This window comes from Manacus candei, unplaced genomic scaffold, assembly GCF_025592945.1.
Source record: "Manacus candei isolate 608988 ecotype Guabito, Panama unplaced genomic scaffold, ASM2559294v1 h1tg000014l, whole genome shotgun sequence".
In the NCBI taxonomy this organism is placed as follows: domain Eukaryota; kingdom Metazoa; phylum Chordata; class Aves; order Passeriformes; family Pipridae; genus Manacus; species Manacus candei.
In genome coordinates, this window is record NW_026138062.1 from 43,112,261 (window position 1) to 43,124,210 (window position 11,950).

The window sequence follows — 11,950 nt, forward strand, 5'->3', positions numbered from 1 at the left end:
CCTTCTGCTGCTGGACTGACATTTGAGACATTGACCTCATAGGTGGCAAGCACAGGTTGGAGGCTGCAGATTTCCACCCACACCCCATTGTACCCAGGCTGCCCACTGACAGATGGGGGGGGCTGGGGGATGCTCCAGTCTCCTTTGGAATCTGGGAGGTTTTGGGACTGACCAAATGGCAAGGGGACACCAGTGGTGGTTCTTTAGGACCAGGGCCTCACCTGGGTTACAGAACAGTCCTTGATCCCGTCAGGCCTGCACCCACCTCCAGGAGCTGTTTCTCCATTCTCCATTTTCTCCTCCTCCATGAGCCATTTTGTGCATTTTCTCCAAGTTCCTTAGCAAAGAGCGAAACGAGAGCAGCCTCAGGTGGCACTAGGTGGCTGCAGGATGGACCTTCACACTGGTTTTGTATGTATCCCCAGTGATTCCATACTTTTCTTTGCTCCTTTTAGTAGAAGACAGTTGCATCCTCCTGCTGCTCCCTCTGCTCCAGTGCTGAGCAGCTCATGATTAGGGCTCTGCAGAACTGGACTAGCTTTGCTTGGGGCATCGTCACTCAAAAATCCTCAGTTGCTGATGTGACATTTCCAGGTATAATGTTACAATGCTGCTGTTCAAGTTTTAGCACTCAAATGCTCAGCAACGTGGGAAGGAAAAAAAAAATCAATGATTGAACATATTTCTCTGTTTGCATTAAAGATGTTTTCACCAATGTGGTGTGGGAGTTATTTTGCTCAGACTGAGTGGGTGCTGGAAAATGGTGCCAACAGCTGAATTTTGAAAGACATCCGAGAAAAACCAAAAGGGTCATTGGGCAAGCCAGCAAGGAAGAGACAGCAGTCATGAAAGTGTGAGTGGGAGAGAGCCTGGCCACATCTTGGCTATGCTGGCTGAAGGCAATGCAGAATTTTGGATGTGTGATGGAGGAAAGCAGGATCTGGATATGTCATGACTGTTGGGAGCACAGGAAAAGGAAGATTCAATGAAGCAAAAATTCAGGCCTGAGTGCAAGTTTTAGAATAAGAGGGGGAAAGCAGGGACAGGAGGGGACTAGAGAGAGGAGGTGCTGCTTACCTTTTCTTGGTGGGTAAACAGCAATATGAAATCTTCCTTATGCCTTACACCTGTCCTACGTGTCAGCTATAGATTGGGTACATGAAGGTATCCATGGAGTCTGGTTCCCAATTCCCACCAAGCTTTGAAGCAACATGGATGCTCAACTGTCACAAAGTGACCTTGAGAAATCTCATCCAAAGTGTGGGGCAATAAAACCCCAAACTCTTTGACTGCACCTTCAATGGATGTGCAGTGCTCGCTGGCACCAGGCTGGGACATGAGCAGAATTTGACTCAGAAAGGGGGTCACCTCCTCCTGTATGACTTCACAGGTTTCAGAAGCAACCAGATGTTTCTTGAGAGACTCCCATCCGCCTGGACAAGGGTGGTGGGAAGATAGAATGGGGAAGATCACTGGGCAAATTATCCAATTGCAGGAATTGATCAATATGACACACTGTGGATAGGAACATCTCTGAAACATGCTTTTTTGAGATGTATCAGAGGAAAATTCAACAAAACAGCATAGCAGAGACAAGGCTGGGATTTATTTTTTTGACAGTATTTAGAATGCAGCAATATCCAGCGGTTCTAATAGCCTCTTGTAGGTATTGAACAGAAATGCATACAGTTACCCCATAGTTTATAATATACAAAGCAGACACTTAAGGATGTGGAGAGTGGGATTTGCAAATGCTCTTGAAAGTTATAGAGCAGAGCTACCCCTGTTTCAGAGGGACACGTGTCCTTGGGTCACACAAGTGTTTTTTGAGAATCCTGTCCTAAGAGATTTCAGCAGAGAAATGCATAAGTTACATGAAGGGTTTGGTTTAGCCTTCTCCAGCTCTCCTCATTCCCGTTTAGAACCTTATCCATTATGGTCCAAACAGGTCTTGCCCATGCAGCATCAGTCACAGCCTTCTTGAAGTTCACCAAAAATCTGTAGAGGCTGGCAGGACCATAGAAAAAGCAAAAGAATAACTCAAGCTTGCAAAATTCTCACAAGTCCTCAGGCTGCCCAAGGGCTCACACCAAGACAGCTGTGCCTAAACAGCACCTTGTGTTTTCAAAACGTTGAAGACCTGGTAGAAATCCAATCCATGTGAATGTTTTATGAGGAGTATTGTGCTGGAAAAATGGTATGTAAGTGATGCAACTTTGCAATTGGACCTTGCTGGAAAGTTGTGTCACATCATTGCTGGCATCTCATTAGGTCTGATGTGGGAGTGGGGCTTCTTCACCACAGCCTCTGCCCTTCCCTTCACCACATAAATAGCCTTTTCCTAAGCACTGCTCAGCGTGTGAAATGCAGCTACAGTGAAAGCACAGCATGTTCACCTGTTTTGCCTCTTCGTTGGGTGACAAGTATGTGGGAGGGTGTCACATGCCAAGTAAGCTGGGACCCTGCTGGGATGGACCAAGGCAAACAGCCTGCATTCTCCACCTGCACTGAGGGCTGTGGAGGCAAGGATGAGACTGTTCCTATAGAGCGGTCCCAACCTGCATCCTAAGCCCAGTGCTAATGTATTGCCCCTCCATGCACGGGCAATTTCAGCATTTCAGCCTTCTCACCATTCCCAATAAGCCTTGCTTCGGAAGCTGATAGCCCAGTCTGGTAACATAGATAAAGACTATACCCATTAGCTAGTCTGAATGCCCAGACTCTTCCCTAGCCTGTTTAATGGACATTGTGGTAGATGGAGATACACTCTGGCTCCAGAGAGGAGAACCTTGCTCTTTTGTAAGTCAGTTAAGGTACTTCTCCTGGAATAAGGGATCTGCATATGGGGGTAGTCAGCTCTGCACTACCAAGAGGGGAAATTCATTCTTTAACATCAAAATAACCCCTAATGAACAGTAGTGTGTATGACTGAAACCAAAACTGTGTGTTTTCTCATGCTGATGCTTAGGGTTTTCATGGAAGTGCAGCCTTGCTCAGATGAACCCTCTGTGCTTGAGTTGCCTCGTAGAATTTCATAAGAGTGGCAGGAACAAACAGGCTGGGTTTTGGCATTGAGCACTGACCCCTTTCAAGAAGCATGAGTTTGTGAGAGGGGATTTCAGAGATTGCTGAGCTATTCAAGGACTGGCACAGAGGGAAGTTCATAACATCCTTTCCTCAAAATTTCAGTACTTCCTTCATCTGTGCTGCTGCTGCATTTCTCCAGGACGTTTACACAAAGGGCACAGTCAGGTTTTCACCTCAGGGCTATCAAAAAGGGAAGAGCCAAAATCAAGTGCCTGCTGCAAATTTTGGATGTACTGTTAGCACAACTGGCCATGCATCCAGCATCCTGCAGAGGAGATTTTGCAGACATATAAGGAAATAAAAGGGAATGCATTAAAGCTTACAGTGTGAGTGAACAGGATTTAGACTCTGAGCAAATTAAGTATTCAGAAGCTACAAGAGGAAACGTTCCTTATGCTGTTCTGCTCCTTCCTGCCTGCTGATGGTGTTCATTTGAGGCTGGCTCAGTAAATGAAAGCCATGAAGAATCAGTCCAGTGTTACCTGAAGTGTTATGCTGACACTTAACAGTAATTTCACTTCTCTCTAACCAGCATAAATTTCAGAAAGTCGTCATTAATCTGCCTCTGGCCTCTCCCTGTCCCTCTTCTCTATGAGGCTGTCAGGAGCAAGCAAACATAGGATGGGTTGTTGGGAAGCAGCAACTTATAAAATAAAGGTATGAAAACACTGTCGTGTAGCATTTAATCTTTTTTATTTTCTCTTTAATTGAAGCCTAAATGATGCTGGGTTTTGCTTAGGGAGGTAGTTAAAACATTTGTAGCTTTTAACAAACATGACGCCCAGCTGGAAGGGCTCAGCTCTTCTAAACAAGGAATGTTTGGTGTTAGTATTTGTTGAATCATCATTAGCAACTTCTGCGCAATACATTAAAACAAGGCAGTGTCAATGCTGCACTAATCTTTCAGCATCAGAAAGAAGAAATGGGGAAGTGTCATTAAATCATATGGTCTGGTAGAGGAGAGTTGGCTGAACTTTGGGCTCTGGGGAGTTTAGTGTTCATTGTCTCTGCAGGGTAAGGTCTCACTCTGGTCATACAACCCTGTGTTGCATGGGAAGCCACTACCTAATGCAATCCAATACTTTAAAGATGCATGTTGAGTATCTTGAGCTGCCTCCTTGACATGAAAGCTTCAGAAACACAGACTGCTAGGGACTGCTTGGTCAGCAAGCCTGGTTCCTTTCTACAGCCAAAACATCAAGTACTGTGTACCATACCCCCGTGAGCATCTGTTTTTAAGCAACTGCAGTGTCCTGCTCCTGCTGAAAGACTCCTCCTGAACTGGTGAACAGATTAAACTCACTGCCAGTTTATATCCACTTGTTGTTGGGCTAATGTTATCTCCAGCTTAAACAGTTTTTCTCCTCCTTGGGTTTTTGTCCTGGTGATTTGGTAGACAGTTATCCTATCCATCAGGCTTTATTTACTGCATAAAACATCTCCAGCAGCATTCATGTCTCAGGAACCATGGCAGAAGCAACTCCTGGCAAGGGCTATGTTTAATTTGCTGGGGCTGGGCTGAAAATGTTGCTGTGTGCTTGCACAGAGGACCTGTCAGCACAGTTCCGTTTTCCAAGTTCATGGGGGAAATGAAGACTTGTACCCACTTCGTTCCCCTCTGAGCAGTTGGTGGCCAAGTCACTGGTACCCTGGACTTCACTGAGGCCTGGCAGCTGCCTGCTGAGGGCAGGAGGGCAAAGAGATGCTGCTTCTGAGCATCTCATCTCACAGAGTGGCATTGGGAGGCAGCTGAATCAGGAGGCCAAAGAACATACTAGCTGGCTCCAGCAAGTGTGGCAGGAGTGGGGCTGTGTCCCTGTTCTTCCTCTCCTCCTGCTGCAGCATGTCTTGAGCCCCCCTATGGCCACTTTCCAGGGTGAGAAGTTTGTCTCTGTCTTTCTGCTCTTCATCTGTCACCTTCTAAGGAACCAGCAGTTTGGCATCAGTAAGACACCTCAGATGAAAAAGTGTTTCCGGAAGGCTCTTGGTACCCAATGAATTGCCTGAAGATCTCCCTTCTGAAGACTTAACATTTTTACTTCCTTTGCTGTCACAACTGCAAAGACGGAAGAAGAACGATTTCCATTTTCTATCCCGTTCTCATCTCTGAGCACAAGGCCCAGTTATGTTGAATCTGGCCCCAAAGTGTATTTGCTGGCCAAGCAGACATTGAAAAAGCTGTGTGGAGTGAAAACAACAGGTTTGTGAGGGATGTACAATTACTGGATCTGTAAGCACAGCAAACACAACATGAACCTGAAGGGAGGTAGAAGATCATCCACACACCCGTAAGTAGACCTGCCTGGGATACCCCTCAAGGTTGTCAGATGTAATTAAGGGACACCCATGCCCTTTTGAAACAGTAGTTAGAGGTGGGATGAGGATGCCCTGGGGCACTGCAAAGGGGTTTAGAAGCAAAGGAATCCTAGACCTCAGCAATAAGAATGGGAGCCTTGATATCAAGATTGGAAATTAACAGCCCTACAGTAGAGAACTGAGAAGCCATCCTATATGTCATAGAATCATAGAATATCTTGAGTTGGAAGGTACCCATAAGGATCAACTCCTGGCTTTCACAGGACAACCCCAAAAATCGCACTACATGCCTGACAGTATTGTCGAAACACTTCTTAAACTCTGTCAGGCTTGGTGCCATGACTTCTTCCCTGGGGATCCCATCCCAGTGCCTGACCACCTTCTGGATGAAGAACCTTTACCTAAAACCCAGTCTAAAACCCCCCTGACAAAATGTCATAAGCATGTTTAGGTATTAATCTATAATCTCTCTCTGATATTTGTACAGGCACCCACTGCTGCATGCTGGAAGTGCCTTCTGCCAAGCAAGACTGGAATATTCTCTAGTGTAAAAGAAATTGTGTAATTGGTGTAAAAGAAATTTAAAGTGTTTGAATTTGGCATACTTCTGGTATATTGATGTAGCTACATATATTTGTCATGCAGTTGCTTCTTAAGGAAGTAAAACAAATACGTGCTCATCTACCACAGCCTCTGTGTTTACCCAGAACTGAATCCAACAGCACAGCCAGACACTTACTCTGCTGTAATATTTCCTTTCTGAACAGATGTCAGAGGAAGGCCATGCTTAAGCTGCTCTGTGATGTAAGCCATGACACGTGCTGGAGTCCTAGTCTGCAGGGTCTGAGCCTGACCACTGCATATTTCTCCACTGCAGCCTGAAAACAGGTTTCCTTTGGTGAAAATAAATGGAGAGAGGAGGAGGATTCTCCCCTTGATACGATTTCATGATAAAATCAGAGCAGGAACCTAGATCTAGGAATTTAAAAGCATTCCTGTCCTCAAATTTAGTTTTAATTACCGCAGAAAAGTGTACCTGCACAAACTGTTTGAGGCTGGCACCTGCACTGTGCCTGCAACCAGGGGACCAAACATATTCTCATCCACCAGCTATGGGCACTGCCAGGCTGGAAAATGGGCCAGGTCTTATCCCCTTCTGCTCACCCACAGGAGGAGCTGTGCTGTCTAATGGCTTAGGAAATCTGATTTTTCCCTTTCTGGCATAACTGCTGACCCATTGTATGATCTTTGGTGAGCTATCTAGGTGCTCCAGAACTCATTCTCTCACTTCAAAAAATAGCATTATGATAGCTACCTTGTACATGGGAAAAGAGTAGTAAAGCTGGAGCTTCTGCCAGAACACAGACTCATGCTCAGAATACTGCTTGATGCATTTATAAGTAGGATTTTAGGACACATTCCTGTGAGTGAGAAACTCGAATCAACACATCCAATTCTGTAGTCCCCAATTGTGACTATGAAAACTGTGAATCTTCATCTTGCAAAAAGAGTACAGCCAAAGGGAAGAGCTGTTTGATTAAACAGCCCCTGTCTCAAGCACCAAATATATCACACGTGCAAACAGACCCTGAGTTCAGACCTCAGGAGCCAGTTGCCCAGATGCCTCTGAGGATCTGGGCCTAAGGGCTCATTCCAACCAGCTGAAGTCAATGGGACTATCCCTATATTTAAGTTTTTGCTGGATGACAGCCAAAGGTTCAGCATCTTGCAGAACTGGCTCTCATGATGCTGCATTCCTTAATAGCTGGGAAAGAGAGCAAAGCAATGTATAGCAGAAAGTGTCCATCCATATTAGTGGATATAAGTAACCACCTTTAAAGGCCTAATCTATGTAAAAAAGTTTTTGCTTCACCATTAGCAACTTCCCAGCAAAGGCAGGAATTTCCCACGGCTGACATGCCCCGAGCAAACAGAAGAGCTGAAACAAAGAGCTGGATAATTAGCTGGGAGGGCAGAAGTTCCTGCGCTGCACAGGGCAACCGCCTTGTGCAGCTGTGATGGGGCTTCATGGAGTGACCTGGAAAACAGACCTGACTTTAAAAGTGCAGAGGGCGAGGGGTTTAGCCTTGCTTTTTTAATTTTAAACAGTGATGCCTGTGGCTTTACAGCTTCATGCAAAGGCAGGCAGACAAACTGAAGTATGAAATGAGCCTTATTAAAACATACCATACATTATGTATGAACTTGAACTCTTCCTGACCTCTGTAGTCCTGGATCCGCCCCAATTCATAAACATCTTGGGCCAAATTTTGTGGTGCTGCAGTAAGTAATTTGAATAAAATCACAAGCTCTTATTTTCAAGACAGTATTCCCAGTTAAGAAAGCTCAGGATGCCATTTATTACGAAGATGCCTAACTCAGAAAGGTACCTGAATAATGCAGCTGGATGTTAACAGCTGTCTGTAGCTACAACCCCACTGTAAACCAAAGCACAGCCCCCTCCCAAGCAAGCTGGTAACATTGTTTCATTGCCATTCACTAGAAAAAGTATATTTAGAATGGCAAATGTATAATTGCAGTTAGAGATAGTTGAAATATTCAGCACAAATATGTGAGCTGGTACATCAAACTCTTTCTTGGACCACAGATTCTTTAACCTGATCTTGATCACTGCAAAGGCTCAATTTCTCATATTTAACATTGGGGGGAGGCATAGTTGGTTGGTTGTTTTAGTTATAGTTTTTTGGGTTTGGGGTTTTGGGTTTTTTCCTGAACCTTGCATGAGCAGACAGCTATGAGGTTGTTCACCAGCTCATCAGCTCAGCTGTTTACTTGTCCTGACATAGGCCAGGTCACCCAGTTCCAAAGTTGTTGCTTCTCTTCCCTGATTCTCAGCCTCATATGTTTCATAAGTCTGAAATGTTGTATTAAATATTATGGTTTCAGTGCAAAGTATCTTTATTATTACGCAAATAGAAATTTGATGAAAGGGAGGTAGCTGGCTTCTCCTCAGAGCTGCTCAGAGCCCTTCTAAGCCGCCGGTCCCAAATTCCTAGACATCCCTTCTCGGGCAAGTTGGTGGCTGTGAGCACACTAAATGCACAGTTTGCCTTTCCTCTACCAGCACTGTGTTGTGGACTCTTTAAGGAGTCTCTTCAGCCATAAAGACTTCTCTGAAGGGCAAATTTTTGCTGAAGAGGGGCCTCAGAAAGTTAAAAGAGAGTGGACTGGTATGGATTTCAGAGGTGGTTTGCAAAACCTTCCAAGTGAGTACCAAGCCAGTCAGCAAAGCCATGTCATCAGTGCAGGAAGAGTTTCTGACTCAGACCTCATCATCCAAAAGAGGGCATGACTACAGAAGTGAAAGAGAGAACTGACTTGTGTTATCTGGAGATAGTGAGAGGAAGCCTCCAAGAGAATTCTGAAAATTTCTATTACACTGGAGGCACCTTTCACATAGAAATATTTTGAATGTAAATTAAGGCTCTTTGGCAAGTTTTAAACTTCTGAGATATTGATTGATTCTTTAATCGTTTTTAGCAAATTAATAACATTTCAGTGGTGAAGTGTAAAAGGTAATTTTTGAGTCCGTGTGTTAAGAAGTGGAGCCTGCAAAAACAAAAAATCAAGTGTCTCTGGAAATAACCATCACAACTGTGATAATTGCTGGCAGTGGCTGTAATTCCCAGTAGCTGGCTGTACTCAGCTTTACATGAAATTGATTTGATTTTGCATTTACTTTTCGACCAGGGCTCAGGTGATTTGAATCCAGGTTCAAATTAAGTATAGTTTCCCGGGGTAAGATGAAGCAATGTATCAAATGCCTAAGGGAAAAGAACAGGAGGGAGTTGGAAAGAGCTTTGTTCAAATTTTTAATTATTTTACCTCATTCGCAGTCTGAGTGGCTGTTTTTATTTGATCACATCAAACTCTCAGTGCACTACTTTTTTTGCTCTAGCTAGCACACTGCTTACACAGCACAGAGCTTTTTTTCCCCTGACATTCACAGATGTGAGCTCTGGTCCCCACGCTTCAGATCTAGAAGCTGAAATTAAAAAAAAATCCCCAAGTGCTCATTTCTTTGCCTGCAGACCCAGGTCCTGAAACACCATGGCAGCTCTCAGCCTCTCCCAAACGTCACTGAAGGCTTGCTTAGAAGTGCTTGCCCAGCAGAAAGCACTTTTCCAGGACCTCCCAGCTGCTGAGCTTCTGCTGAGAAAAACACCTAAGTTTTGCTTACACATTTCCGATGAATAATTTGGCTCTGTGTAATGCCCACGGACATGTCAGGTTTCTCTTTGGGGGGGTTCCTTCTCTTTTGGGGGGTTTCCTTCTCTTTTTAGGGGTTTCCTTCCAACCTTGATGGCCCTGCTGAGCAATCTGGATTGGTCATTGGCCTTCCAGCTTCATGGAAATCTACAAAGGCTCAAGGTAAGGGCTGACCTCACCCTGCCTCTGCCTTCACAGGGGAGCCCCACGGCACGACATGGCTTGTCCTTGTGTCTCCACTGGACTGAGAACTTCCTTCCTTTGGCACGGTTTTGGAAATTGCCTTTAGGAGATAAAACACAAGCAAGGACACAGAGGCTAGCTCTAAGCAGGTGAGAGCCAGACACCACTCCAAAGAATGGTCTTTGCATCCACCCACACTCCCTTACTTAGGAAAGGAGACAGGCAAGCAGCTCCTCTGGTCTCTGCTCCCTGTGAAGAGAGCAATGCTGGAAGAGAGTGAGAAGGTCTTAAGGGGAGGGCAAAGACTGCCACCCCACCGCAGGTATCCTCCACCCCTCTGCATCTGGCAGCAAAGATTGGGAACAGACCGCTTTCCAACACTGCCCGTGTCAGAGGGACATTTGAATGTGGCTCTTTATTTGCTGCTGGTAAAATTTCCCATTGACTTCACAGCAGCATCTATCTCTGGCACAGGGAAGAGACATCTTTCACTCTAGCTAACCTGAAGCTCACTGCCAAGCTCCCTGAGCTTTGTCCATCCTTGCACAATGCAGGAGTGAAGATAGAGCTAGGCAGAAGATAATACACTCAAGCCCTCCAAGGGCAGGAAGAGTCCTAATCACCAGAACTATTTTTGGAGGGATCTTTTAGCTTTATCCCCCCTATCCTTGTGAAGCTGGAGAACAGAGCCAAACACCCAGAGGAAGAAAAGAGGATAAAAGGATTCTTCTTCCTAAGGGGGGGAGGGACCATTATCAGAGTCACAGAAAGAAGATCAAAAAGAGCTACACAAAGCAGAGAGACAGGCTCTTTCAGTCCAGAGGAATGAATTGCGAGCCAGCAGAATAACTCAATAACAAATTTCTAATTAACATCTGTTAATTACATCCCACCAAACTAATATTGCATCACCATGTTTTGTTAATGCATTAGAAATCTGAGCTACACTTTCAAATATTGGGGATCTGTGGTAAACTGGGTGAGGGAAAACTGAGCAGCTGTGACAGAGGGACTCAGTAGGTATTCCAGATGTGGTGGCAAAGTGATCTGAGCAAGGGGCAGAGCCACCAGTGCCACCTTCCCTCCCCCAGGAGAGTGCTGGTGAGAAGCTCTGTGCAAAATCTGCTTGGCTTGTAACTGCACGGTTCCTGTGTGCACACACAGCGAGTCCATGAGGATGTCAGCCTTGCAATCAGTATGGTTTTCATCAACAGGAACAAAGACATGTGAACAGCTACTGGCAAGCGGCCAAAACTTTCCCCCATCACATTTTTCACAGTCATTTTGAATATGACCTCAAGAAGACCTGTTTGTTTTGCCATAAAAGGCAAAGGGACTAATCCTAGGCAGTTTTGTGCTGATGCTTCTAGTTTTGCAGGCATAAAAGCTTCTGCCTGAAGGCATTAGTAGAGAAAAGGGAGTCAAGATTGGTTATGTCCTGGTTCTTCACAGGGTAAGGAAAAAATTACGCATAGACCCAAGAAGGAGGTGTGGTACTTAACACATCAGCACTTGCTAATAAATGCAACCCAGACTTCGATATTAGAAATGTGTGTGTGTGTGAGCATGTCTGGTGACAAGGGAAGCACAGAGTAATTTATTAGTGGTGACTGGCACAACTGACTGCTCTTTGCCACTGAAGAAAGTAAGAAATTACTCCAGTTACAGTTCTTGCCACTTGACATGTGGAACATGCTTGGGAACTCCCTCCCAGTCAAGAGGTATCCATTGTTTCTGAAACAATGATGCTTAATAGTTAACATGCAATTCAGGACCATTTAAATTCAGTAGATTAGGTCCACAGGCCTTGTCCTGCAGTCAAGAGGGACTGGTCCTCAAAGGACCTCATAGTCTCTTAGCTTAAAAGTGAGGATCCACAACATTCATTTTTTGCCAACTCCATCCCTTAATTGCTGGGTGTCCTCAAGAAATTTGTTTCACCTGAACATGTGGTGTTTTTTTTCCTTTCCTGCCTTTTTCTCTGTTCAAAGTGTAAGCTCTTTTAAGTTTACATCTAACACAAGATGCATCTCGTGTTAGCCTACAGTTCAGCGGCAAGTGAGAAGTACCTCCCCGAAAGGGAACTTGACAGTGATATTGCAAAACCCAATTTTGTAAAGACATCATAGGCTAC

The 11,950-nt window shown here is 44.9% G+C and overlaps 1 protein-coding gene across 4 annotated transcripts in view; it reads left to right on the forward strand.

Moving 5' to 3' along the window:
* FAM76B (family with sequence similarity 76 member B) overlaps positions 1-5,974 on the forward strand; it is a 51,057-nt gene extending 45,083 nt beyond the window's left edge. For all 4 annotated transcript variants that reach the window (XM_051780153.1, XM_051780157.1, XM_051780150.1 and 1 more), the window contains one exon: positions 5,891-5,974. In XM_051780153.1, the coding sequence (XP_051636113.1) occupies positions 5,891-5,968 (78 nt within the window). In that variant the 3' untranslated portion in view covers positions 5,969-5,974. The remainder of the gene's footprint in view (positions 1-5,890) is intronic.
* The last annotated feature ends 5,976 nt before the right edge of the window (positions 5,975-11,950 follow it).